At 56.0% G+C, this 27,758-nt stretch overlaps 8 protein-coding genes across 8 annotated transcripts; 3 read left to right on the top strand and 5 right to left on the bottom strand.

The window, feature by feature from the left end:
- Positions 1-1,806: 1,806 nt before the first annotated feature.
- CH63R_01324 (uncharacterized protein) lies at positions 1,807-2,196 on the top strand (the record flags this gene model as incomplete). Its single annotated transcript, XM_018296299.1, has 1 exon — positions 1,807-2,196. The coding sequence occupies one exon, from the start codon at positions 1,807-1,809 to the stop codon at positions 2,194-2,196; it is 390 nt and encodes a 129-aa protein (XP_018164661.1).
- Positions 2,197-2,847: 651 nt separating this feature from the next.
- CH63R_01323 (GDSL-like Lipase/Acylhydrolase) lies at positions 2,848-3,639 on the bottom strand (the record flags this gene model as incomplete). Its single annotated transcript, XM_018296298.1, has 1 exon — positions 2,848-3,639. One exon carries the CDS (start codon positions 3,637-3,639, stop codon positions 2,848-2,850), a length of 792 nt encoding a protein of 263 aa, XP_018164660.1.
- Positions 3,640-7,166: 3,527 nt separating this feature from the next.
- CH63R_01322 (Arylesterase monooxygenase) lies at positions 7,167-8,138 on the bottom strand (the record flags this gene model as incomplete). The annotated part of the gene is made up of 1 exon (XM_018296297.1): positions 7,167-8,138. One exon carries the CDS (start codon positions 8,136-8,138, stop codon positions 7,167-7,169), a length of 972 nt encoding a protein of 323 aa, XP_018164659.1.
- Positions 8,139-14,821: 6,683 nt separating this feature from the next.
- Positions 14,822-15,697, bottom strand: CH63R_01321 (uncharacterized protein; the record flags this gene model as incomplete). The annotated part of the gene is made up of 1 exon (XM_018296296.1): positions 14,822-15,697. One exon carries the CDS (start codon positions 15,695-15,697, stop codon positions 14,822-14,824), a length of 876 nt encoding a protein of 291 aa, XP_018164658.1.
- Positions 15,698-17,503: 1,806 nt separating this feature from the next.
- On the top strand, positions 17,504-18,829 carry CH63R_01320 (uncharacterized protein; the record flags this gene model as incomplete). Its single annotated transcript, XM_018296295.1, has 2 exons — positions 17,504-17,572; positions 17,738-18,829. 2 exons carry the CDS (start codon positions 17,504-17,506, stop codon positions 18,827-18,829), a joined length of 1,161 nt encoding a protein of 386 aa, XP_018164657.1.
- A 1,263-nt stretch (positions 18,830-20,092) lies between these two features.
- Positions 20,093-22,037, top strand: CH63R_01319 (Tat pathway signal sequence; the record flags this gene model as incomplete). The annotated part of the gene is made up of 2 exons (XM_018296294.1): positions 20,093-20,279; positions 20,380-22,037. The coding sequence occupies 2 exons, from the start codon at positions 20,093-20,095 to the stop codon at positions 22,035-22,037; spliced, it is 1,845 nt and encodes a 614-aa protein (XP_018164656.1).
- A 791-nt stretch (positions 22,038-22,828) lies between these two features.
- Positions 22,829-25,195, bottom strand: CH63R_01318 (eIF4-gamma/eIF5/eIF2-epsilon; the record flags this gene model as incomplete). The annotated part of the gene is made up of 2 exons (XM_018296293.1): positions 22,829-24,868; positions 25,097-25,195. 2 exons carry the CDS (start codon positions 25,193-25,195, stop codon positions 22,829-22,831), a joined length of 2,139 nt encoding a protein of 712 aa, XP_018164655.1.
- Positions 25,196-25,785: 590 nt separating this feature from the next.
- CH63R_01317 (uncharacterized protein) lies at positions 25,786-26,649 on the bottom strand (the record flags this gene model as incomplete). The annotated part of the gene is made up of 1 exon (XM_018296292.1): positions 25,786-26,649. One exon carries the CDS (start codon positions 26,647-26,649, stop codon positions 25,786-25,788), a length of 864 nt encoding a protein of 287 aa, XP_018164654.1.
- Positions 26,650-27,758: the final 1,109 nt, after the last annotated feature.

Here is a 27,758-nt window from a genome sequence, read left to right as displayed (position 1 = left end):
AAAGGAGCGAATCCGATGTGCCCCCGAGCTGAGAAGCAGCCGGTAAGACTCAAACCACGGTCAACTTCAACTTCGCTGATATCAGGGTCGGCGTGATAGAGAACGAAAACCCTGCTACCTTTGCAAAGGATCATCAGCATGATAGATGCCACAAGGCCAACACAACCAGGTATCACCAGAAACTTTACATCGCGGTGTATCGAAGACCGACTTAGAATCAAGGTGTCAGCCATAGCAAGCCATGCCCTCCGTGTTAAGATTCCAGGCCAGGGTCGACTCGAATGCTAATCAGCCTCGCTCGACATGCTGCTAACCTCTTGGGACACAGACATTACTGAAGTCAAAACTCAAGTGCCAGGTGATGATACCGTACTTTCTATGGAATGCGCGTGGTGTTTCTGGTTTTCGAATTGATGCATATTTACGGCAGGCAACGCGTTGAGATGCTCGGTAATCCCTTGCCGTCCCAATTGGTGTGGAACCGACATCATCACTTTGCTTCTTGACTAAACGTCTAAGGCTCATACATCTCAAATATCCTCAAGGCACACATTCGTGGACAGAGACGTTTTCCTTGTCTCATCATAGCCTTTTTAAAATAAAACAAAAACCCGTATTCCTCTTGTTGCTGTCACGGGTGATGAGCGTATACGAAGATGCCTCTCGGCGAGATGAGACATCAATTTAGTCTACTGCTTCTGCTGTCTAACGGGCTGACAGGCGAGAGCTGCCCTTATAGAAGGAGGCGGTGGGCAGTCGGGCGGGGCTTAGACGTCGCTGGGACGGCCGATCCGGTAGGGATCCGATTCATGCGGATGTTGCTGGTCCCACCTTTTTACCCTCGTATGCCCGGGAGCCCGCGGTACCGCGCTGATCTAGTCCGTGGGAGCCGTACGGGCAGCTGGCCTATTCCAACACACCCACTTCGTAATTTCCGGTCTGGCATTCATCAAAATCTCTTGGGCGAAGAAGCCAATGGTTGACATGGAGGTGGGAGGTGTCAGGAGGATGTCAAGAGGATGGCGTAGTTTCCACGCTCCTTTCGTGGACCACCGGCGCTTGCGAATGTAATTATGGAGGGCTCGGCTGTGGAAGGCCGCAACCTCATTGTGAGCTGATTTTAGGGGTGTTGAAGTGGCAATGCAATTATCGGTGTTGTTTCGGGGGGGGGGGGTTGTAAATGGTTACGACGCGGATTCAGCTGTCAACAGCTCAACCACGAATATGAAGAAGAACCTAGCGGCACTGACTACTCTCCTCTTCTTACAAACCTCGGTTCGTACCTCTTTGAGAACTCAGAATGTAGAACACAGCCGCGGCAGATGCCACATGGTACCCTTTGGGTTCACCCCGTTCATAAAGGTGCACGTAGGAAGGATGAAAAGTTCAAGGGGACGTGTCATTGAACCACTGGATCTAAGGAGTCCATGTGCCCATGGACCGCTGTCTTTCGGCGGCTGGATGACCAAACTCTCTCGGTGGTACCAGCCAGGTATCGCCGTTGGGCGAGCGAGAGGGCATATCGAACGCTCGAAACTTGCTTCCCAATCTGCCAGAGGAATTCTCGATCGTCAATGCGGAAAGTTGAACATTGGAAAGCAAAAAGCGTGTGTTCAAGAGACAAAAAAAAAAAAACCGCGTCCTGCTTAACATCGTAAGTCGTGCTCACGTGTCACTGACTCACTTCCATTCAATTAGCCACTGAGGATGAGAGCAGATATGTCTCAGACGAGTTGCAACAAACACCGGCCCAAAGCATTCTATCCCGTCGAAGAGAAGCCACGTCTCACTCACCCCATCATCACAATGACCAGCTGCACGACCAGAATCAAGATGGCTACCGAGGCATTCCCCTGCAGCAGCAGCGGCGACGCACGCCAGCACCCCATCAATAGTCGCTCTTTCGACATCATCACAAACGATACAAGAACCACCGGGGCTCGAGTCGCGGTCTCGAACACGATCCTGATCGGCATCAGCGCCGCCATCGGCTTCGCGACGGTGGCCGGCTCCGACGTAGCGCTCCTCTTGCTCCTCTACCTGGACCGGCCGATCCCCATTAGCCACCTGCTGGCCTGGGAGTTGATGTTCATGGGAACCTGGATCCTCGCAACGTGGATCATATACCGCTTGCTCGTCTTTGTCAAGTTCGCTCCGTTTCGGGGAGCAAAACACAACGAACGCCATCAGTGTTGAGGGAGATGACAGGGGCTGTCAGAACTGTTCGTCATTCCAGCCCGATGCTTTGGGGCGGCTTCACCGACCCATAACCGACAAATGGGGGTGGTTTTTTTTTTTTCCGTCTTCGTTCCAAGTCTATGAGTTTGTCATCCAACCCACGATTGATTTTCTCTGGCTCTGATCCCGTGTATTTAGGCAGATCAGACGAACATGTTGGGTTCATTCGGAGTTTCTGCGCACCTTTCAGACAAATCTGTATGGGCAAGGGAGTCTATGATTTATGGAGCGGTAGCAAGTCTCCAAGAAATCATGGCAATATGTTGTTTTGTTGAAGTTGGCGTTTCGTTGTACAGCTCGAGTCGTAACCACAAGGAAGGACATCAACAACCAACTCCGCACAGGCGACCTATTTGCTTCTGTAACAAGGTCCAAAACAATTTGCAGTGACTCGGTTATTTGCAAACACTTGCAATCTCGGAAACAACAATCACGTAACGTTGAATCCTTCAAAACGAGAAGTTTAGATGGGCATTTGCATTTTGCGTATGTACAAAGCACTGTGGCTAATTTCCAAGATATACAATGAATTCGAAACCGCGCCTACCAACGAGACTCGGCTTCGTGGCGTCTCTCCTTCTCGAGCGCAACGCTCTGCTCCGCCGCCAACTAGTAGACAATCTTGACGGGTGTCTTGACGTGGGCGGCGAGGCTGGTCGTGCCGTTCATCTTCTGGGAGATGGCCTGGACGAAGGCCTGGGAGCTGAGGTCGGCGCCGGCGGCGCTGGTGTGGGTGTTGTCCTTGACGTACAGGGCGCCGACGGCCGAGGCGCCGAGCTTGAGGTACATGTTGCTGACGGCCTGGTGGTGGTCGACAAAGGTGACGGCCGGGTCGTTGAGGGTGGCGGCGGCCTTCTTCTGCATGGGCACGAAGCGGGACGGGGTGCCGACCCAGGTGCCGGTGGCCCACTGGTTCTTGGGGGTTTGGGAGCTGAGGATGACGGTGGCGCCCTTGGCCGTCATGAGCTTGGCGGCCTGGATGACGTAAAAGATGTAGGTGTAGACGGTCTCGCCCGTCTTGTCCGACACGCAGGTCTCGGTGCCCTCGCCGGGGCAGACGGAGCGCCCGTTGTCGTTGGAGCGGGGCGAGCCGACGTCGTTGTGGCCGAACTCGATGACGACGATGTCGCCGGCCTTGACCTCGTTGGCGACGTTCTGGAAGCGGCCCTCGTTCCAGAAGGACCGCGACGACCGGCCGCCGATGGCCCGGTTCACGACGGCGATGTTGAGGTACTTGGCCACGTACTGGCCCCAGCCGTCCATCAGGGGGTCGCTGCTCCGGGCCATGGTGCTGTCGCCGCACAGGTAGAGCGTCGGGGCGCGGGCGGCGAGCTCGGCGGGTGCGGCGGTGACCTGGAGGGCGCCCAGCGCCAGGGAGGCGAAAAGAGAGGAGAACTTCATCGTGTAGTTATTAGGTGGTTGCTAAAAGATGTCCGAAAAGACCGAGGCTGTAGACGCAAGAAAGGTGAAGTTACAGCGCAGAGACCGAAAGGCTGAGGCAAGAGAGAGACAAGGCAAAAGAGGCTGATCTATCGAGATATTCCATCCCACGACACGAGAGGCCGAGGGCCGCCCTGTTCCTTTATAAAAAGGGGAAAAGGGTCCAGACTGCAGACTTCGGACAAGTTGCGGCTCGCCGGTAATGAGCTGTCAGAACAGTTCAGACGAAGGTTCCACTCCGCTCGGCCGAAACGCCAAGTTGGTGTTATTCACTACGTGCCAAGATAACCAAACATATTGTTCCGCCAGTCGGCACACCTGCACGACAACTCAAATGGTTGGTCAATATATTGACAGTGTGACCTAGGTCAATGGTGCCGGGGGGGGGGGGGGGGGGGGGGGGGGGAGGGGAAGGGGCGGAGGTTGCCAGCTCAACTCTACCTGAGACCACCAAAATCAGGTTCGGAATTGCAAGGGCGCTGAACAGTGCCGCATCTCATGTGTATGCGGCATGGGTTCCCCTTCCCTTCTTCTTCTTCTTCTCGGATCTACCCATCGTCCAGTGTTTGAGACGCCTGCGTACCGAGGTGGGAGTGCCCCTCCCAGGGCCCCCAGGGGATCCATGACTCCATGAGTTTATTCCTCTTAGGCCCTTGTCCCCGAGCCTCTTTGGGGCCACCCACGTGCCTCCTAGCGGCTTGGCCCGTCGCATTACAGCACCGGCAGACCAGGCACCTTCCTTCTTCGTAGGCGACGGCGGACGAATGTCAATGGTCCGCCTACTGGCTTGCGGGGGCGGGCTGCCGATCCATGCTGGAATTGGCTCAGACTTGGGACGAGCCCGCGGGAGCCCGCGGCTTGTTCGGTTGATATTTGGTGCGAGGGGCTGTGAGGGGGGTGGGGTTGGGTTGCGCCGAGTCAAGTGACTTGAAAGCTCGCGAGAACTCACTGCTGCGAGATGGTAGACCGCCACTTCGACCAAAGACTGGCTCTTCTCGCGATCCATTCTGGGGAAAGTCTTCGTGATCCCCAGCAATGGCGGGGGGATCAAGGCGGAGACGAAAGGCGGGGAGGGGAAGGCGGGGGACCCCGGGGGAGGCAAGTTGTCGTCTGCTTAGTCTCGACCTCGGTGTTTAGTAACCCGTCGGGTTGTGAAAGAGTCCATATGTCTCCCGTTCTTCCGCTCCCGCCTCAATGAGAGAGCCTCAACTCAACCCAAAAAATCGTCGACGGAAGCCACCGCCCTCGGGTGTCTTTAACCCGCCATTAAGAATGGGTAACGTAAGGTGGAACCAAGAAACAAAACGACTTCGTTTTCGGTCAAGCCCAATATAAGCGGTCTGGACCATGTGGCCCATGGCATTCACACTTACAGGACGAGCTTTCTGGGAGTCTCACTTACTTGTTTGATACAGTCGATCTGCTGCTTCGGCTTTCTACATCTTTCATTTGGGATACCACACAGCTTCCCGAGTATCGTCGGATTCCTCTGCGAACCATTCATCCTGCAAAATTTGCTCCACTGTCGGCCTGTCCCGAGGGTCCAACTTCAATATTCGCCTCATGAACTGGCTGTCAGCCTGAGGAAGTTGCTCTGTTGCCCACCGTTGAAGTGGTCTCTGTGGAGGTCCTTGCCGATTGAGAAAGTGAACAACCTCAAAGGTGTCGGCATCAACTATATCGGCAATCGACGGTGGAAACGGGCCGACAGAGTGATACATCCGCTTCAGAACAGTCAGCTCATAATCCTGGTCATCTGGTTTGATTCCTTCCCAGCCAGGATCGAAGTGGTGGTAGCCCCCTCCGTGGACGAGGCTGAGAATCTAGACCACGAGGTTACTTGGAGGACACAAAGACGGGCGGCGGTATTCGAAGACACTTACTGCATTTCCAAACGACCAGACATCTGTCAATGTGCCCCAGGGAAGCTGGAGCATGGCTTCCGGGCTCCGCGTGAAAGCAACTCCAATCAGGTGGCCCTCCTTGGCGAAACAAACGCGACTCTTGCGAGACAACACCCCCACAGTCACCCAGTTGGATTTCTGAGAAGCGCTCGTCGTCGCTCTGGCCGTACTTGACAAACACGTTGTCCAATTTCACATCTAGAAACGATGACGGTGAGATGTGAACAGATTGCACAGCCAAGACGAGAAGCGTTGCGGCGTACCTGTGTGCACCATGCCATCCTTGTGGAGGACAAGTAGAGCCTCGAGGAGGCACCTGGCCACGGATGCTCTTGACAATGCACTCCTTTTTGTTTTCATCCCTAAAAGTCCTCGCAGGGCACAATCAACCATGGTTTCTTGTGGATGTTACGGGTAACAGGACTGCGCGTGAAGGGGGGCGGGAGGGAGGGAGGGATTGGACAACTCCGTACCTGGCTAGGTAAACAGCAGCTTCGTCTACGGCCCTGTGAAGCTCCTTGACAATGGTGTAGATCGATCTACGTCCTTCAAGGACTTGACCGGCCTTTAAGAGCGGCGGCATCGCAGTACCGACAGCAGTCTCGCCAGTGGCTGCGCCATGAGTCGCAATGGTTGTAAGTTCGAGGAAAGAAACGTGGGAAGCAGGTGAGGTAGTTAGGTGAGGTAGTTAGGTGAGGTAGTTAGGTGAGGTAGTTAGGTGAGGTAGTTAGGTGAGGTAGTTAGGTGAGTATGTTTATTTCCCAGTTTGGGTTTGTTGCATTGTAAGGGCACGGAGTGACCACACACTTGTGATTGGCCACCAGACCCAAGGGAGCCTTCAAGATGCCCTCGCCAAACACATCCCTGAGATGGGTGAGTATGTAAGTGCAAAAAGGCTGTCGTACATAGCACAGAAATATATATCATGTATTTTTTGCAAGTCTCACTTTAAACAACACTAGTCGGATGGATGTTGTTCGAGTTTTGTCAATAACTCGGTTACTTTACTAGATTAGCAGGATAGGAAGAGGGCATAGTGCTACAATTCCTGTTGTTGTTCGGCATTCACCTTCTTCTTCTTCTTTTTGTCTTTCTATCTTGCAAGTTCGAACTTTTGTGCGCATATTCACAACCGAATCCAACTTGGCTGAGCCTGACCACTGGACACACACAATATAGATATTGCACCTAGGACATCAACCAAGTAAGCCCATTGGACCTCCCAACACATCTCTGGGCCCAGCTGCTATATGACCGAGATGAATACTCTGTTACCCTCACCGTTCATCCACAACACAAACTGTCCTTGCACGAGTCTGTTCCGATCCAGTTTCAACCAAACAAGCCTAATCACCATGGCCAACGTCACGACATGGGCCAGTCCTTTCGGTCGAGCTCTCAAGGGAAAGGCCGACACGGGTCGATGTCAACGATGCTTCACAACTAGCGACTGCTTCTTTGTTCTGCCTGGCACAACTGAAGACACGCAAGACCGCAAATCGACATGTTTCGCAGTCCACGCCCCACGCCCACCCCCTCGTCACCCCATCGACAAACGTGATATCATCAGCCATCTCCCTCCCCTCACTCCCTCCTCAACGCCGAGTTCCTCGCCTCCAGCGCCTTCCGGACCCACCCGATCCCCGGTGCGCTCTCGAACCCGTGCGGCAGCCCCGGCCACAGGTGGAACTCGACCTCGACGTCCGCCCTCGCCAGCTTCCCGACGAACTCGACGCACTCGTCCCGGAACAGGTCCAGGCTGCCGACGTCCACGTACGTCCTCGGCAGACCCCTCAGGTCCTCGACCCGGGCCCGCCCGGGCGCCGCGTACAGCGAGACCCCCTCCGCCGCCGGGTCCCCGGCCTTGTCCCCCAGCACGGCCCGCCACGCGAGCAGGCTGTCGCGCGTCTTCCACGTCAGCAGCGGGAACACGGCGCTGTCCTCGGCCAGTGCCGTCCGGTCGTCGAGCATGGGATACACCAGCACCTGCCGCCTCAGCGGAGGCGCCAGCCCCCTGTCCCGTGCTATCAGCGTCGCGCCCGCCGCGATGCCGCCGCCCGCAGAGTCCCCCATCATGACGATCTTGGCCTTGTCCACGTTGAAGGCCGCCGCGTGCTCCGAGAGGTACCTGAGCCCGTGATATACGTCCTCGGCGCCGACGCCGCCGGGGAACTCGGGCGCGAGGCGGTAGTCCACCGCGAAGAAGGGCAGCCCCGACGCCTCGACGAATCGCTTGATCTGCGGCGCAAAGATGTCGACGTCGCCCGCGACAAAGCCACCGCCGTGGACGTAGACCACGGCGGCCTGAGGCTTGGACGCCTCCACCATGTCCTTGGTCGCGAAACGGTAGAGCCCGACCTCCTCGCCGTCGTGGGACGCGAAGGAGACCCTGGTCTCAAGGACGTCCTCGGGCGTCGGCTGAGCGCGGAGAACGGCGTGCAACATGGGGTTGGTGAAGTTGCGGATGTCGAACGCGTCCTTGAACGGCGCGGGCGCGGGGCCGCGGTCGTTGGCGGCGACGACGGCCTGGTACTCCGGGTCGTACTGCAGCGTCATGGCGTGATGCTTGTTCGCTTGCTTTCCTGCTTCGTTCCAAAAGGCTGGTGATGGCTGTGTTTTCTCTGTGATGTTTCAGTCGTGCTAAGTGAGAGGTGGAAAGCAAAACCACCATTTGTGCCACCTTTATATCGGCCGGACGAGCAGAATAATTGCGCGGTTCACATGGGCTCCGACGGCGATCTGCCCGTAATCCCGAGAGTCTCACCAAGTCATCCTCCACTTTCGGAATAATGAAGCGTCAAAGCCGCCCCCCGTTGAATCGCGGTACTTCTGAATAGGCAGGCAGCCAGCCAGCTTTGTCAACATGCCAAGTTCACCCCTCAATCCCGTCAGGATAGTTGTCCCGTTGCGTCGGGCTGATTGCATCACGACACGTGGGCTTGGAAAACCGAGATGCCCCGAGCCAGGGTGAGGTGCTGCAGGATTTGTCAGTCCTTGTGGTGAGTTTCGAGTAACCTCGAGGTGAGATGTTTTGTCACCGCGATGGGCGAGACGGACGAGAAGCGACCTCGCTCCCTTTTCGCGGTTGCGCATCTCCCAAGGTCTCGAGAGCGTTCATCCGACTTAGAGAGGCGAGAAGGATTTAGCACAGTTGCTCACCATCGTACCCCTGGCGAGGAGTTCCATTTTCGGCTTCGTAGGAGCAGGATTATGCACGAGTGGAAGATGAAATTCTTTCTGCTTTGTCATCTGTCGACTGATTGGGAACAATGAAAAGGAGAGGGGACACAGCAGACGATGTGAGCTCTTATTCACAGCTCACCCAGACAGCAGCTCCGTCCCTCATGTCACATCCATATTGCTGGTGAGAAGATGAAGCGTTTGCGTCCTAAGGGTAGCCCAACTGATGCCCCCCCCCCCCCCCCCCCGTAGCATCGTTCTCGATCGAGCGGTGTTCTTCTTCAGAGGAGATGGATTTGACCACCAGCCCAGGGGATAAGAGTTGGGAAGGGCTGCCGGTCGCAATGAGTGATGGGACGGCACGGCACGCCTTGCTTCTTCAAGTCGACAGCGTACCGATAGAGGTTGTCGAAAGGAAACCACCAATGGACACTTTTCAGGGGGGGGGGACATGGAATTCCAAGAGCCATGTGCGAATCGCCCAGTGGCCGATTGGACGTTCAGGTGAGAACCGACACTGCTACCGTGATCCTCCAGATGCAGTTGCGTCGGTTCAGGGTCTCGATGGGAGAGGCAACGGAACCGAGGAAGAGGGATCGCGTCCTGTTTGCAGTAGATGTGATGTGAATGGGCCCACGAATCCACGATGCGAGGCCGTGCATCAGGGGTGGTATCCATCAAGTTCAATCGGCTTCACCCTATTATCGTGAAGCAAGCCCCAGTGACAGGGTAGCACTACAAAAGGGGGAGGGGGGCAGAGCCTGAAGTCAAGTGCAGATGAATGCGCCATCACCGAAAGCGGTCTTTGGGCGGTTATGGTTAGCTGCAACGAGAGACAGAAAAGGGACGGGGGCAGATAACAGAAACCGCCTCGAATCAGCGTGCAACTGCGATGGACACCAAATCGAGTCGGTGTGGGTAGTATTAACGGCCGGTCCAGAGTCGGAACGTCCAGAGTCACCGAGTAGTTCGTCCGGAGACGCATGGCTATTTCCTAACGGGGGGGGGGGTAAAGAGAGGTTATCGTGTTGGTACAGCAAGGGCCTAATACAAATGCTCTGCAAAGGTTGGCAGACACCTCACCGATCCAGAGTGAGTGCGGCGTATCCGATCCAGAGCAACGGCCATCGGAGGCTGTGAGTGAGAATGGTCCGATGGCGCGTTGGCTCGTCCGATCCGTCCAACAAGAAAGGGGAGGGGGGACCGGTTCGTGGGGCGGGTCCGCCAGTTTGCGGGAAGGACGACGATGGGCACGATGCGGACTGCCCTGGAGATATTGAAGGGATCGCGGGCTCCTGGACCCCTGTCCGATCGATGAAGGCGTGTGTATCGGAAACAGGGATTTCGGAAGCCCTGGAGGCCAATGTTGTCCGGCCGTGTGATTCTGGGGCCACAGGTGGGCGGCACGACTTCCAGGCCCAGGCCAACCGTGCGTGCGTGCGCGCGCTCAGCTTCAGGTCGTCAGGCCGTCTTGGATGGACGGGCAAGTCGGACTTGATGATGAGAATTCGGTCGGGTTGCGTTGCCCCAGGGAACTCGTACGTGAAAGCGGTTCAGAAGAAATGAGACGAACACCACTTTGAAACCCCAACTGGGCAGACTGAGAAAGACGTCTGGCATGTGTTCCACCGAAAGGGACCCGGGAGAACCCCACCCGGACAGAAGCCAGAAGTGATACCGCGTCCGGGTGCAATGTAGCAAACAATACGGCGGTTTTTTCGCCGCAAAAGACTTTCACTTTGGTCGCCAAGGTCAAAACAACTGACGACGGCGACGGTGACAACGATTTGTGCCAACGGCCCGATGGTTCGGTCAAGACGAGTATGCGACTGCAGTTATTTCCTGAGAGAGAAAAGTACAAGAGCCTTCGTCCGGGAGATTCTTTCTGGCATCTGGTTTTGGCCATGCTGGAAATCATGCCAACACCAAACCCTCTAGTTTCTCCTTGGGATGGGTAAATGACATGACCCCCCCCACCCCATTCCTCGCCAGTGTCGCCTTCGGAGTACCTTCTCCGTAACCAAAGGTTCTTGTCCTGTGCTTGACGGTTAATTGGGTGGGCGAATCTGGAATCATCGCTCCACCCCTTTCCGTTGGCCTTTTCAAGCTGCCCAATGTAGGAATGACGGAGTCTCAGGGTAGCGTCGATCATCCTCCTACGCCAAAAGGGATGAATTGCGCATAGGCAACCATGGCTTTTCCCCCCTTTCTTTCTTTCTTTCTGTCGACATCGGGATCCTGAGCCTTCAGTGATTGCCCGCTCGTCATCCATCCTCGATTAGACTGGCGGCCCTACTGGTGGCCCAACCAGTCCGTCGGCTAAGGCTCTTCTAGGTGGCTTTAGCTAGTAGACAACTAGTTGAGGCCGGCGATCTGAAGCCAAGTGAAGAGAAGGGTCTCTGAATTGCTCGGCTGCCCATCAATCGTGATCAACCAGCTCGCGCACTGCCGCTGGATTCAGACAAACGTGAAAACGCTGAGCGGTAGGTTCCGTCCTCGCCCCGTAGTCCATTCGCCGACTCAAGATCGGAACCTTGTGGCGGCGACGGCGGTCTGGACCACGCTGATATCATTTTTGCCCTTGCCCTGTGAGAAGGCGTTCCCAGTGCCCAGTGCTACTTACACATCACAGCATGCCGCTCTCCAGTCTCGACAAACCGGCCTGCCGAGGAGGTCACAAGACTTTGCGTCAAAGTAGAAGGCCCAGGAACATGGCGTAAATTCTCCGCTGTTTGAGAACCACAATGGACCCCCGGGGCGTGGTATTGCAGCACCATGTGTCCACTGCCGAGCCGACATCTATCTGCTGCTGATCCCCTACGATGTAGTCAACTAGCGTATATGTACCGTACGTAACTGGCTTGTCATCCCCAAAAGCTCGACTGCACCCGGCAGTCTGTCGCAGATGCCATGCCATGGGCGGGGCCGGGCTCGTCAAATCGCCGCGCCGTCCACCGTTTGCTGGGCTGGTCGCTGATTCACGCGGAGCGCGAGGGACAGCCAGAGAGGTGTGGAGGCTTTGAAATCAAGACATGAGATCGGGATCCGGGGTAAAAAAAAAAGACAGATCGCTCGATTGGCGGCCCTCGGTGCCCGCCCCAGTGCATAGAGAGGTGGTGAGATGCGAGTGCGCCATCGTTCGGTTATCTGGAGGCATTGTTGAGATTCGCCTCCTCTCGATACCCGCAAGCAACCCCGTAGTGTAGTATTCGATCTGACCAGCAACATGCGGGACGAACAACATCGTACGAGATCAGGCACGAACGAGGGTCCTAAGCCCGGCGTATTTGGACGGGTAATGACGAAAATGCTTCGTGGGTTCATCGTCATAGTCGTGTAGGTATGATGGACACGTGGTAGGTAGGTAGGTGCTCCGCCCAACCTGCGGCTGGGACAAGGCAGAATACCATGCTTCGAGAAATGGGATTTACGGGACAAGGCATGTGGGTGCTCGGTTATCTTGCCTTGTCGCCTCCCCTTACATACTATGTATATGCAGATGTTATTTGCTGCAGCAGGGCAATCTGGTCTGGCGAGACGGGACGGGGTCGGACTGTCTGTCTCTATTTGACTCTCTTTTTCGCCACTTGCAACTGGGCCGAGTACTGTACACACTAGTAAGTATACTACTAACCATATTTCCCATCAACAGGAGGAGCCCCGATTGGCTCTCGGTGCTGGTACCGCTCAACTAGTAAGGGGCCTGCAGGGGACGAAAGTATTGAAACGGGCTGAAGGGATAGTATTGTGGTCGGTCGTTCAGTGTCTGACGGCAAAGGCATGTCATTTCTCGAGGGCAAGCCCTGTGCCGGGTCGACAACCTTCCGCTGCCCCGCTGCCGCAGAGGACCGGTCAAGTTGGAATGCGGGTGGTGGGTGGTGTGTTGCCCGGTAAGCCGTTCTCAGGCATCTGGCCGTCCGTCAAGTTGTGTACAACTACCAACACCGGGGGGAACTCACAATTCCGTTTGATGTTTGATGTTGTGAGCCGATGAGGGCAGGATTGCAGTGTCTGCGGAAACCGGGGTTCGATGGGAACAAGGTGTACCCCAGGAACCGAACCGGGGTGTGGTGATAGCGAGGCAAAGCTTGGAGGAGTCTGGCTGTGGCTTGCCAGGCTATATGGTTTTGGCTTGCTCAGCACCACCCGGCGGGAGCCGATTGAGACGGGTCTGTCTGCGTTTGTGTCTCGAGGTTTCAGTGTTTCACGCGCGCCAGCACAACCATAACCGGCGGGTGGCGCGGACTCTTTGCTCCGTCGCAAGTCTGACTGGAAGACATGTATCTACCGAAAAATACTAGAGTCCTTGAGTCTCTCGAGTCGCCGGCTTTTCCACGTTGCTGGTCGACATCGAAATGACGTCAGATCCCAGTGACGCGAGAGTCTCTGTAAACGCTTACGCCGACTTCGAACTTGGCGGGAGTTGCTAAAGGAATGAATGGTACGCTGCCAGTTATTTTTCTGAGATTGCCGTTCGCAACTGTACCTGTAAACGATCTCAAATCTAGCGTTACCAGTGAACAACCGAAGCGACCAGCCGAAGCGACCGTCGGTGCTCTCCTCTCAGGGGGCAGTGCACAACGCAACGCGCGACCCGGAAAGCTAGAGCTTCTCGTCAACTCGCCCCTCCAGTCTTCTGTTTGATGTGGCGGGGTAGCAGCTCCTTGTTGTAGGTGGTTTGTGTGCACAGCCAGCGAGTGATGGCCACGAACCACACGGCCGTCCTTGTCTTTGTGTGGGACTGACATGGCCATCCCAAGTCTGAAACTCCCGTGGCAACCGCTCGATGGCGTGCTGCCTACCAATTTGAAGCTCAATGCGAGCTGTGATTTGAGGTGCTACTGCCATTCAAGGTACACACACGTAGAACGGATTGACGTAGCTTTCACCAACCATTGCCATGCGAGTCCGGAATGGTGTTCTCTGAGTGTCTGGAGCCGGAATCAGGGGTCGAAGTTTGACTGGCAAATTGGTGAAATTGGATAGTTAGTCATCGGCGAGGCCTGGCGCTCACATTAGTTTGCGTGCACGAGTACCGTATGCGAGTCCCTCGGATTCGATTTGGGGGCAGCGATCCCGTAGGGTCGGCATCAAGCACCATGAGAGAGCCGGAATACACAATGCTTAGCTGGATTGTTTCGTCTGCCCGGTGACAGCTTCTCACTATGTACGCAACCCTGTCGATACTCCGTACAGGCACAGAGTACATTCCCACGAAAGGTCGGTCCCGCAAGCTTTGCGAAGCGCGATCAACGCGGCCGTCAGCGTAACCCTTGGACAGAAGATGAGGGCGGTGCTGCTCCCGGGCTAGCTTGACAGCAGCTGTGGACAGAGGCAGAGGGGGTGTGGATCGATGCGATGCGATACACTGCCAATGCTGTAATCGTTGAGTCAGCCGGGAGATCGATCCATCAAAAGGTCTCTGAAGATGGCTTGATATTGACGGGCCTTTTGCGAATCCAGCCATGCAATGCACTCTCAATACCGAATGGAGAACGCCTGACGATCATCGCGGAACCCCGGCGAGTGACTTCTTGTGCTGCAAAGACTGCTGGAATATTCTGCTGCATTGAAAAAGACTCTAGCGCTGTACACAGCTGGGGAGGGGTCCCCGGTTGTTCACAATCGGACCCTGGAAATCGATCTCGCTGGGCCCATTTTGGGGAGTGCCCGCTCCAGTTGTCCGAAGTGCGGACGCGGAGGGATTGAAATGCCGAATGTCGAGGCCTTCGGACCAGTAGTCCGGGCGCGTGTGCGAGCTGTTACAGGCTCAATCTCATAGCAGCGCTTGCAGGAGCCCCCTCCCTCCCTCCCCGTGCCCCAGTACCTGTAGGCACACCCATTGAGCACAAAACCCGCTGGCTTGGATTGGGGTGAAGGTGTGGTGGTACAGCTGTAGTGATACAGTCGTCTGTGCATTACGGCCCAAGTACTTGTAGATGGTTGAGCCTTATCTATTTGCATGTCGCCATGTGCTTTCGAATCACATGCTATGGGTTGTGTGGCTCACATCAAGGAGCATATTGTTGAGCAACCACGGCAATGTACAGGTAGGTAGGTCAGAGATTTTGTGGCAGCAAACCTACGAGGGCTCCCGTTGCCGTGTTAGGTTTACCAGGCCGGCCAATCATAAGCGGTATACCGTCTCGGAGAGGAGGCCGAGAAGGATGCGAACAAGTTCCGGGGCTGCAGACAGGACATGGCTCAACTGCCCCAGCAGTCTTGCACAGGGAGTCTGCAGGAGAAAGTACCTGTGGGACGGTGGGACCTATCTTTGTGCCTGGCCGTCCTCCCTCGCACGTATGGAAGTGGAAGAGCGGCAAGTCCCTGATATGCTTGGTCTCAAACTTGAGAAGATTGGAAAGTGATGAGCTGGTGTTTAGCTGGATACCTCGGGGGTTGAAGAACCAAGCACAAAAGGCGAGGTTGCGTGGAGTAGCCCGCTGCTCTGAACTGGAATTACGTTGGCCTGAGCTGGGATGGTGTTGGTTGGGTGGTTTGGACAGGGTGAATGGGTAGTAGGTACGATGTAGGCTTGGTTTGAAACAGTGGGTAGGCGAGTACCCAACTTTCAGATGGGCTTGTGTGGTACCGGCAGTGCCTGTAGAGTCGCTGGGATTCGCTGGGAATCGATGGACACTGTGAAAGCGTGACAGCAGAGTCGGAGCTGTCAGGCAAAAGTGTCGCCTGAGCGACGAATCTGGGCCCGTCTCGACGACTTGAGTGTGTGCAGCCAGGTTGGGAAACCAGCTCATCTGCAGGCGCAGGTGGGAGCTGGCAGCAGGACAAGAAGGAAGGATGAGAAGAGGTGGGTGGATGGGAAAGGTGGGAGGATGGAAGGGCGGAAGAGCAAAACGTGCTGCGGTTACTCTCTCTGTCTCTGCCGACTTTTCTGTTCTGCTCCCCCTGGTCCTCCTTTCTTGTGACCAGCTCATGTCTTCTGTCACTGTCACCCGTCCCGTCCCCCTCTGCTGCCACGCTTAGCAACTGGCTCTTGGTTGGGACTGAAACCGAAAGGGAAAAGAAGAAGAAAATCTAAAAACTGCTTCGTGGCTCAGAAGCAGGGAGGGGATGTCGGCAAGGCGTGGCGCCTGCATTGGAAACATGGGAATCATGTTTTGCGGGTGTTGTTAGCTGCTACCGAGTTTGGTCACACAATTCCAGCTGTGCTTCTTGCCTGCCTACCTACCTCTTGCTGAACGGCCAATTGCGTAGCTCTGACGGCTTAGCAGAATATTGGGAAGCAACACCTACATAGTAGACACAACGCACTTTTCGTACATGCCAATCCGTACACTAGGTAAGTACATGTGTACATCGTACGAAGTTGTTCGACGAACCCAAGAGGAAAGCTATCTTGTCGTGCAACTAACTGGGATAGAGCTTGGGGAAAGTGGCCCGGGCAGTCGTCTCCCGCCCTGTCGGTTGCACTGGAGTTAGTGAAGTGGGTCTACGGCAAACGCCAAAGCCCGGGCTTAGGAGTTCTCTCCACCCGGCCAAAGCTCCCCTCCCCTCCCTCTTTCCCAACTTTCGACAGTCACACCACGTCGTGACTTTCCAAAGGAGTTCCTTTCCCATCCTTCCCGATTAACTGGACAGCTCCCGCATCGCAGAGCACTGGTACGACGCCTTCAAAAAGCAGACAGAGAATAAAGAACGGAGGCTTATACTCTGAGAAGCTGGAATAATTTCCCTCGCCGTACAAGACGACGAGATCCAGTCCTTCCGTTTCTCAACCACAGTAGCCGTCCTTCACTGCCTCGTGCCGCACCGTACCCACCCTGCCCAAGCGAGCTGAGGCTAATCCCAATGTGGTAGTGTACGAGAAAGCGGGGCAGTCAATGTGGGAGGGGAAAGTGGCCAGATTGGTCCGTAGCACACTAGCAAAGTAGAAAGGGAAGGGTAGGCACAAGGGGGGCCTTCCACCTCCGATCGTGACTGCGCTCTAACGCCACTCCTCCCCTCTCATCGAGATCGATCATTAGAGCGTAACTCGATCAAACGCTCCGAGATCGTCTAGCCATCGAACGCGGCCGAAATGCCACTTTCCCTTTCCGCTTTCTGTTTTTCACGGATTCCACATGCCCCAGACCCCAAAGCTACCAGCAACGTACGTTCGCTACCGTGCTTTACCGTACCGCCGGCATGCTTGTCTTCCCCCCTCCCTCCGCCACTGTGAAGACGCACCAGCAGCAAACCCTACGGCGGTAGCACCAGCGCTGACTGTGTGAAGACCCTCCGCCAATCCCTGCCCAAGGTTTTTTCGCTGGTGAGATATGCTCCGCAGCTTGATGCCTGGTCGTTTCCCTCGTCCCCCTCGAGCACGAACCCTTGGATCGTATAAGACTTGGATACCGCCCTGTTCCACCTTTCGCCTCATCCTCTTCACACACCCTTTTGGCGCCTCAACCGACAAGCTGTATTCACCACCTACCTGGCCAAGCAAGGTGTTTTTCGACCGATAATACATACACACATACCGATACACGACCCGCACACAGTCACGTCATATCTATTATCAGTAGACGGCCCGGGCTAAATCAAACCCTATCGCAACAACAGGCGATTTTGGCTTCAAAGGGTTCTAGCCACGACGAAGCCTATCGCCGCATCCAGCCAATAACTTACGAGGATTACCTTGGTGGTTCACGAACCTGTTCGACCAAGTCACCGCTGCTTGTATTCCGGACTCCATCATCGATATATCAATCGTCGATCAGCGAGTCTCGTCGACAGCGAAAATGCCGAAGCGATCTCTAGACGCCAGCAACCTGTCCCCCACGATGCCGACGGTCCGGGCGCAGAAGAAGGTGCGAAGCAATCTATACACATGTCTCGCGTGGTGTTTCCTCCGCCCAGTCCCCTTACCTCCCATATTCTCCCTCCCTTCACCCCCATCCCTAGCCACATTACGCCCAACATGTCGTGTCCAAGTCGAGTTGCTCTAAGGCTTTAGCTGACTCTCCTCTGGGTAGACTGAGAGATCCCACGAAGAGAATCAGGAACGCGCCTATATTGCCGCCTCACGGCGTGCGGACCGAAGCATCGAGGCTCGCGTGCAGTCGGCTAAGATGGCCAGCGAGATTCACAAGAAGCGCACCGGCAAGGGTTTCAAGATTTCCGAGGCCATCGTTCAAGCAGAGGAGATGTATGAGGAGGAAGAGGACGACATGCCCAGATCCTACCGCATGCTTGCAGCTCACTTGCAGACTGGTTCCCCCGAATTCGACTACCGGGTTAATGCTTTCCTTGCCAACCGCGTAGCCATGGCAAGCATGGTGGCTGGACTCCGCAACGAGGAATGGGCCCAGAACCCCATCAACAAGATGTTTGCTGAGCAGTTCCCCAACGCCAACAAGCAAGCCCAGGCTTTGTCACGTAACATAACCAACTCGATGTACTACCAGCCTGTTGCTAGACAGTCTACAGGCCAGCAGCAGCAGCAGCAAACCTCACCTGTCAACGCTGCTTCGAGCCCAATGTCACCATCCTTCGGCACGGCAAACTTCCAGTCAGAGAATCAGCAGTATCAAAGGGAGAGTACGCAATCTCTGGCGTCGCCCATGGAAATGGCCACGCCTATCGCACGAGAGAGCGCTCTGTCCCCCCCTGCTTTGTCCCCTTCGTCCGAGGCGGCCGCCGGCACACCATCGACACGCGCCGCTTCGAACTTCCCTTCGCCAATGATGACCATGAATCACAGCCTCTTCTCGCCCGAGTCGTCCTTCACAGCGGAGCTCCCAATGGATGTCAAAATGATGGCACCTAACTTGGACATCAATGATCCAATGTCTCATATGTTTATTGGCAACCCTCTACAGCAACAGGTGTACTATCCCGATACGCACTCGTTGGCTGATCTGAAACACGACCAGCATCTAAACGACATGGCGCTAGCCAACCACGAGTACTTTGACGGAGATTTGAACCCGTACGCGTCCCGCTACGAGGACAATGATCTGCAAGGCGAGGGCACAACGCCTGCCCCCAACGTCAACGATAGCTGGGATGCTTTCCTTGACTTTGGAGAGCAATCTGACACTGGTGCCGTCGAACCGACATTGTAGTCGACATGCCACTAAGCGTGGTTGGCACATGGTTTGCGTGACGGACATAATGAGGAAAACACATAGAAAGAGAAGGAAAGTAACAAGCGGTATGATATGATGAAGGGACCCTGGCTGGTTCATGAGCATGACTTTTTAGAGTACGCATTTGCATCGGTCGGTCCACAAGAGGTGACATGGAATACCCATCAGGCAACCCTATCGGCGTTTGGGTGTATCGGATATTTCACCCTTTTTTTTCCTTCCCCCATTTCCAAAGTTTGGTTCATCGACGTCCGTTAGCCTGAGTACACTAGGGGATGGATGGTTTGTTTTTGGTTCTGCTGGTAATTGGTTCTTGTCGAGGAGTACATGCTAAAACTATGGCCGCTGTATGTTTGCTCGGGGAGCGGATAAGAGGAGTTGGGCGAGTGAGGAAAGTACTGCAGTTGACGGTCAAGCTGCAGAGGACGGATGATGAGGGGAGATGATGATTTGGAGAACATCAATTTCGTAACAGAAAAAACCGGCGGCGACAGGATGAGGAGGTCACTGCGATTCGACGGAAGCAAGTGCTGGTAAGAGGCACGGACAACCTGCGAATTAGGCAATGCCTGTATGTATCCCAGAGACTGCAAAACAAAACACAAATCAGAAAACATGTCAAATGACATATGTCCTGATCTGAAGACATCTCGGAACGAAAGTCGCCTCCGTGATCCACTCTCCGTTCCGTTACCGAAAGTGGGGCTTGGAACGGGGTTTGGCCGATTTCTCGAGACCGATGGTTGCAAGACATCATGAGGAAGGCTACTGTATGAGCTCAACTAATGGAGTCGCCAAATGAATCATTAAGCGCGGTGTGCAAACCATGATGCAAAAAGCGTCGACAGTGTTTTTTCTTCTTCTCTTATCTTTTTATTGAGAATACAAGTGGTGGAGTTCTGCCTACCGGATGCTAAGGTTCCAAACGTTAGGTCGCATAATTGAAAGCGGTGGAATACGCGCTCTTGCCTGAGCAATGCATATGACATAAGCAGAACTACCGAGTAGGCGGTCGTGTCTGCCCTTAGTAGCAGTCTGATGACGGATGGGTACCCACAGTGCCAGCAAGCTACCTAGGAAAACTTCCTACTGGCACAAGCCGCTGTACTGCCCACTACACAGCAAAAGCTCGAGTCCCCTGGCCCGGTTCCCACTTTGCCGGCGTGCGCGGTCGCGAGTCTTCGAGATCCACCAACGAAACAATTCCCAACCTGGAATTTCGAAGTCTGGTCAACATTCATGTTGGCAGCTTCCAGATTCATCCGCCGAGTCATGACGTCTGCATACGCCAATGGCTCCGCCAAGGCGGCCTATTCTTCCTCGGCCGCGACGACGACTGCTCTGAGCCGATGGAGCATCGCGACGAAGCAGCTTCCAGCCGTCGACAAGATCAAGTCACTGCACATCTACGACTTCGACAATACCCGTATGGCTTCCCACGTCCGCGTCATACCCAAGCGCGCGCGTAACCTGATGAAATTGCGAGAGAGAACAGAGACTGACTTTCGTTCGTGTGCCTGTTACAGTCTTCAAAACCCCTTTGCCGAACCCCGCACTATGGAGCGGTCCTACGATCGGCGTGCTGTCGAGCCAGGACGTCATCTGCAATGGCGGTTGGTGGCACGACTCCCGAATCCTCTCAGCGACAGGCGACGGCGCCGACGCCGAGGAGAAGCGCGCGTGGGAGGGCTGGTGGAACGAGAAGATTGTCGACCTGGTGAAGCTGAGCATCAAGCAGAAGGACGCCCTGTGCGTGCTGCTGACGGGCCGCTCCGAGCGAGGCTTCGGGGAGCTCATCAAGAGGATGGTCCAGAGCAAAGGCCTCGACTTTGACATGATCGGCCTAAAGCCTGCCGTCAGCCCGACGAACCAGCACTTTTCGAGCACCATGCACTTCAAGCAGCTCTTCCTGGCCGCCGTCATGGAGACCTATAAGAACGCCGACGAGATCCGCATCTACGAGGACCGCCCGAAGCATGTCAAGGGGTTCAGAGATTTCATGGCCGAGTACAACCGGAAGCAGAACATCAACGCCACACGCACGCGCGGCCCCATCACGGCTGAGGTCGTCCAGGTGGCGGATCTGTCGACAACGTTGGACCCCGTGGTCGAGGTTGCCGAGGTGCAGCACATGATCAACCTTCACAACGAGGAGATCGCGAAGCAACCCACCGACGTGCGCCCGAACCGGCTCATGGTTAAAAAGACCGTCTACTTCACGGGTTACATGATTAGTAAAGAGGACACAGCGCGTCTGATGAAGCTGGCCCAGATCCCCTCCGGCATGCCCGAGCAGGAGCTCAAGTTCCACGCCAACAACATCCTCATCTGCCCACGCCCCTGCCCGGCCAGCATCCTGGAAAAGGTTGGTGGCATGGGCAGCAAAATGAAATGGGAGGTCACCGGCACGGCATGTTTCGAGAACAGTATCTGGGCGGCCAGCCTGCGACCAGTCCCCGCCACGGCCAAGTTCCATACCGACAACCCCTCCCCGCTCGTCGTCCTTGCCCTGCGCAAAGGCGCGCGCCCCGTCGATGCCGGCAAGATTCAAAACTGGCAACCCGTGCCCGCCGACAGGGCTATGACGTTCGAGACGACCGTCGGCGAGAAGATGATACTCCGCATCGAGCCCGAGGACCCTCGCGAGGACGAGTACGAATCGCTCTTCGCCAATAAGTCTTCTAAAAGGAAACACGACGGCGGCGACTACTCCCGCGATCACCACCGCCACGGACACAACCCCTATAACGGCCGCAACGAGCGCCGCGACTTCCACTCGGGTGGAGGAGGAGGTGGCCGTGGTCAGGGCCGCGGCAGTCACCGCGGCGGCGGCGGCGGCAGAGGAGGCAGAGGCCACCGTGGTAACGGCAAAGGCGGTCGCGGCGGGCGAGGCATGCACGGCTACCGCTCGCTCGACGACGTCGAGCCGCGGAACCAGCAAGGAGGTTACGGTCAGCCTGTTGAGTATGATGACAACAGTTACTCGTCCCTCCCGGCGCAGCAGCAGCAGCAGCAACAGGGCGGCGGCTTTCACGGCCAACAGCAGCAGTACCAGCTGCCTCTTAGCGCCTGGCAGCAGGGTCCCCCTTCCAACGCCCCGACCGGCCCGTCTGGGGGACGTCCCATGGGAGGCGGCGGCAATCACAGCGGCGGGGGCGGGAGCGACCTACAGAACTACTACTAGAAGTAATGGTCTTCGGGTGTTCTCCCCGAGGGGCGATCTGCGCCATCAGTCGGTGACTATCTGCGCCGTCAAGCTGGGGGATCCAAAGGTTGGAGCAAAGTTGAGCTTCGTTCTATGGGATCGCGATGGCATTCACGCATTCCACGGATCATGTAAAAACACCAACGTGCGAGTGGGGGAGGAGATGTCCGCTCCAAGGCATCAACAGAAAGCAAAAAGAACATGGCGACCGATCAAGGGATTTTTAAAACAAAACAGGGGAAAACACGGATGGTTGTGGCAAAGGGGGGGGCGGATTTGCAAATTATTTTTTTTGGCAGGCGAGCTAGGCGTCCTGGAGGCTATCCTTCTTTTTCTCCTGACATGATACCGATCGATACCTTTCGTACCTCGCAACTATAAGCAAGGTTCATTTGAGCTCCTGTCGCGTCGCGTCGTAATGTGACATTCGATCCGACCGTTCCCTCCGTCCGATCAAGGCGCCGAAGGGGGCGCGGCAGGTCCTCGTTGCAAGTTGTTGCTTGAAATTATTTTTTTAACATGTTCTTTTTTTTAAAACTTTCTACCGTGTCTGCTTTTGTCTTCCTTTCTTTTCCATTCAGTCAAGAGTCAGTCCTGAGTCCGGAGGGACACTTTTGGATTCCTTCCGAGTCCTCTGCAGAAACGCGCCGATTCTCGAGGTTGCCAGCGCTATCTATCCTTCCACCTCTCGCGCGGGACCTGATAGTTTTTCTCTTTCTTTTGTTTCCCCTCCTCTAAAGCTCCCCAGAAACAGAACGGGACGCCAAGACCTACTCGTCGTCCTCATCCGAGTCGTCATCATCATCATCGTCCTCCTCCTCGGCGTTCTCCAGCCACTCTACAAGAACCCTGCACTTCTCTTTGAGCGCCGACATGCCCTCGCCCTCGTCGGCGCGTGCGTCCTCCCACCAGGCAAGGATGCCCTCCTCCTCAAGGACGTCGAGGCCGTACAGCTGCTGCAGCATGGCGGCCAGCAGGACGCCGGCGCGGTGGTGCTCGAGGTTGCGGCAGCCGAGAAGAGCGTGTTGCAGCGCGAGGACGAAGTCGACCTGCTCCGCCTCGCCGCCGCCGACGCCCACCTCGGAGACAAACTTGGACGCGCCCTTGCTCGAGTTGAAGGTCGAGTCGGCGGCCTTGGGCGGCTCGAGGCCGCCGTGCTCGGGCTCGAGGAGCTCGGCGGCGCGGCGGGCGAAGGCGATGGCGACGGCCTTGCGCATGGCCACGTCCGATGCGTCGTTGGCGAGGCGGAGACCCATGAACTCGAGCTTGGCCGAGTCGAAGTCGCCCGACTCGGCGCGGAGCGCGTCGAGGAGGCCGTGCACCGCGTCGTGGTGGAAGCCCGACTTGCCCTGGGAGTCGTCCGAGACGAACGAGTCGGCGCGGTTGCGCGCGTCGGCCGAGAAGGGGGTGACGGCCGAGCCGGCGTCCGAGTCGTCGTCGTCGCCCACGTCGGAGGAGAGAGTTGAGATGGTCGAGGTGGAGAGCGAGAGGTGGGAGAGGTTGTAGATGAGGGAGCGCTGGAGGGTCGAGGGGTCCTCGTCGTCGACGTCCTCGGCCTCGGGGTCGACGTAGCGCGCGCCCTTGCCCGAGGGGCCCACGAGTGCGGCGTCCGGCACAACAGGGCTGCCGTTGTGTGCGGTGACTGCGAGGACGGTGGCCTCAGGGATCTTGCTCTTCTCGCCGAGGGTGACGCCAAAGGAGAGGAGCGAGCCGGCGTCGACGATGGAGCCCTTGCCGACGACGCTGGAGTCGGCCAGGATGGAGCGGGTGATGACTACATCGTCCTCGATCACGGCGTCGTCCCAGATGAAGCTGTCCTCGATGCGGACGTTGCTACCAATCTTGCACCGCCGGCCGACGATACTGCCCGACACTCTGCTGCCGGCGCCGACGGTGGCTCCCTGGCCGAGTATGGATCTCGAAATCGTGCTGTCCGGCGCCATGACGGTCCCGTCCTCCACGCAGACTGCGCCGCTCGTCATCTTGTACGTTTGGCCCGGGATGACGTTGCAGTCGGGGACAAAGGGGAAGGTCCAGCGGCCGAGGACGTCTTTGCTGATGGACTCGTACATCTGGAGATTGCTCGCGCGCGCGGCGTAGCCCTCCTCGAGGACCTCGGCGTAGATGGCCTTGCCGTTCAGCTCCCAGTCCTTCAGAACGCCGTGCAGGAAATTCCTCCTCGGCAGCTCGTAGTCGAAACTCTCGGACCACAACGCCAGCACCTCGGGGGTGCAGATGTCAATGCCGGCGTCGATCAGGTCGCCCCGGATCTCGAAGTCGGCCGAAAGCTCGTCGATGACGGCCGGGTCGAGCGTCATGTAGTGGTCGCTCTGCAGGGGATTTGTCTCGTCGTAGTGTAAGCAACGCTTCGTCTTGGAGTCGATGACAAACACCGGGTTGATGCCGTTCGGCTTCGTCCTATGCTCCTCGGGGCCGCCCGATCGCAGGACGACCGTCATGATGTTGGTCGCGGCGGCCTCCTTGCGCGCCTTATGCGCCGCCAGCGCGCCGTCGAGGGAGATGTTGGAGACGACGTCGCCATGGACGACGATGAAATCGCCGTCCATGATGCCGCGTCCGTCGAGGTCACGGAGGAAATCACCGATGGAGCGGGCGTCCGAGACGCGGATGAACTGCAGGCTCGTGAACGGGGTACGGATGGACATGGGCGACCACCGCGATGTGTTGATGTAGTTCTCGATCTGTTCCGAGTGGGAGCCGCAGTAGATATAGACCTCCTGGACGCCGTTCATGGCAAGGAACTCGAGGGTGTATTCGATGAGTGGCGTGTTTGCAAGGGGGAGGAGGCACTGCGGGCGGGCTGTTGTTAGTCGGCCGTCGCACGCGCGAAGACGAGGGGGGGGGGGTTATCATATGAACTCACTCTTGGCTTCTCTACTGAAAACGGAGCGAATCTGTCTTGGAAGGAGTCGGTGATGATCTGTAATGGCGCGAAAGAAGAGCAACCAGGTCAGCATTTCGCGAACCGTCATCTCGGCGTTGCCCCACCATATAACGCCTGGGATCCGGAAACTCACCACGGCCTGCAAGACATCCTCGCGCTTGCCCTCAGCGCCAGCCTTGCCAGGCTTCTTGCCCTTGCTGGCACCCGAGGCCTTTCCCTTTTGCTGAGACATCGTCTGGGTGAGGTGGATCGCGACGGGGGGTGAGCGGCGGCTTGAGGGGGAGACGAAGGGGGGGGGAGGGGGGGGTATCAAAATATGTCGGTCGCGGGGTCGTGAGTCAAAGCAGAGAGTCGCAAGGTCGGGCAGTCTGGAAATTTCAAGGTGAGTGACTCAACCGTTCCGATGCGGTATGGACCGTGCATTGGGCCCACTTCGGTGTGGTTCGGTGAAGACACACACCGAGATCTTACCTGTAGAAGAGGATGAGACCTTGACGTTGCATTGCCATCACATCAGGCTCACTACTTTAAGTCGTTGCTAACAATACTTAATGCCTTAATATTGAATGCAAAAAACTTTTCAAAAAAGTCTTTGTTTATATCAGGAAGATTTCTCTTGCTCAGATGTCTGTTATACCTAAGCAAACAAGAGGAAGCGGACAACAAGCTGCATTCAACAAAACACATTGGTTGACACAATACTGCAATCCGATGCTTCGGTTAATCTATAGGCTATCCTATTTTGCTAGGCTTCTCTCTCTCTTTCAAGTCCATCCACATCTTCAGCATCACTAACTCGAGCCCCGTCCTGCTTCATTCATGTCACACTTCGTAATGGGATATGGAAATTGGATCTGATAATCGGCTTGGTGGTGAGCGCGTGTGCCGCATCATGTTGTCCCGAAAGAAGCCTGGGCACCTTCCATGCAGATTGAGCAACTCGACATCGGTGTTATACTCCTTGGTCAAAACAGCGGCGTAATTGGCCATGAATATCCTTAGACGCGGCAAGCCTCTGTTGACAGAGTAGGCCAGCTCGATGTGACGTGGAACAGGGAAACGGCGAGCGAACAGAGTCTTACCCTTGGCGTATGCCAACAGTGTGTCGTCCAGGAGCCGCTTCCAGCGGTACTTGGTGGCCAACATGGCCAGTCGGACAAGCTTGATTTGTAGAATCTCTGCTTCTACGCGTCCTTCGCTTGCCTCAAACACCGGCACGCCTTCGTCTTGGAGATATTTGGTCATGGCGTCCCGTATTGCTTTTTCGCTCGGTCCTTCCACCTCCAAAAGCGTGTCTTCCGCCTCTTCCATCTCTTCCGTGTTCTGGTAGGTGGCCTGGGATCTCCGAATCGCAGGGTCGACCATTTCATTGTACTTCATGAGTCTGAACTCTTCAAAAGAGACATCTCTCGTAGCCCCTGTGGTTACGTTGCCACCGAGACATTCCGTAAGCACCTGGTGTTGAACATAGGACCCATCCTGGTCTGATTCTTTGTCAAGCTGGCGGAGGGGCAGGAGGTTCGGAATGTCCGGGACCTCCTCGACAGAATACGGATTGGCCAGCAAATGTGGTAAGACGGACGGTACAGTCTTTCGATAACACCAGTTCACCATCATACCGATCGTGTCGGGGTGCTGGTTGGGAATGAGGATCTCCTCGACTATGGCCGCTTGCATTGAAGACATGTTCTCAGTAATGGTCCATGGCACCAAGTGTCTGTGGATCACAAACTTGACCCGTTCCAGTCCAGCAACGAGTGTGACCGTGTCGTCTGTGAACTCGCTGCGTGAAAGAGTCAGCGTCTCGAGCAAAAGGTGTGTTAAAACTGGAAAGAAGCGCACTGGCTGGCGGTCAATATATAACCCATCGGGATTATCGAGCCCTCTGATTCCGGAGATTCACAGCTTGGAAGGGGGCTGAAGACTTCCTCAGAGACCTCGCAACCTTGAGTGCCAATGATGGTTACTTCGTCGGTGGCAGTGGGCTGCTGTTCCTCCACGGGGGGGCTGGATGTGGGTTCAGGCTCAGGAGGTTCTTCACTCGGCGTGGACTTGGGCCGTTTGGCCGGCGGCAGATCGGTAGGGTCCGAGGAGGCGCGCTTGAAATCGGGCGGCCGAGGAGAATCCATAGCGTTTAATGCGAAGATGGCGGCGTGGATGTGATGATGTATGATGATGATGATGGCGGGAGTTTGCAGTTCTTGTAATGCTATGATGGGTGTCGGTAGAGGAGACGTTTGGCCAAACGGAGAAAAGAAGACAACAGGACATCCTGACTGGCAAGAAAGAGGCGAGGAAGGCGTGTGACTATACGACGCAGGGGGAGTAAGTGCAGTTGGGTCTCCTACTTATCTCCTTCCACGTTTTATTTGGGTGTCTGTAGATATGTTGTTCTAGCCTGACATTGGTGTTTGCGGAGGAAGTCTCCCATTTACCTCGGTTTCCTCGAAAGCCGTTTTTGAAACCAATTGCATCACACTCTGAACAGATTGGCTGCCACCAGGTTCACTTGAGCCAAAAAAGAAGAAGAAAGAAAAAAGAAAGGTTGGGGGAAAGGACATCTACAGAGACCAACTGTGTGCCCGAAAGTTGGCGCATGCTTGGAGCAAGAGAAAGACGTTTTCCCTATTCTGTCCCTTGTGCCGATCATAGCTCATCCCTCTTCAGGGTTTCCGCCAACCTGTACGCTCATCAGGGTCGACGTTGAACGAGATATCATTGCGAGGTTCTCCTTTCCTCTGCACAGCCAGTGACGTACTCGTGGTGCAACACTCCAATAGTGGAAAAGACGGTAG

Source organism: Colletotrichum higginsianum, chromosome 1 (assembly GCF_001672515.1).
Source record: "Colletotrichum higginsianum IMI 349063 chromosome 1, whole genome shotgun sequence".
Classification (NCBI taxonomy): Eukaryota; Fungi; Ascomycota; class Sordariomycetes; order Glomerellales; family Glomerellaceae; genus Colletotrichum; species Colletotrichum higginsianum.
The sequence above is the reverse complement of the archived record's forward strand: the minus strand, read 5'-3'. Positions and strand labels throughout refer to the sequence as shown.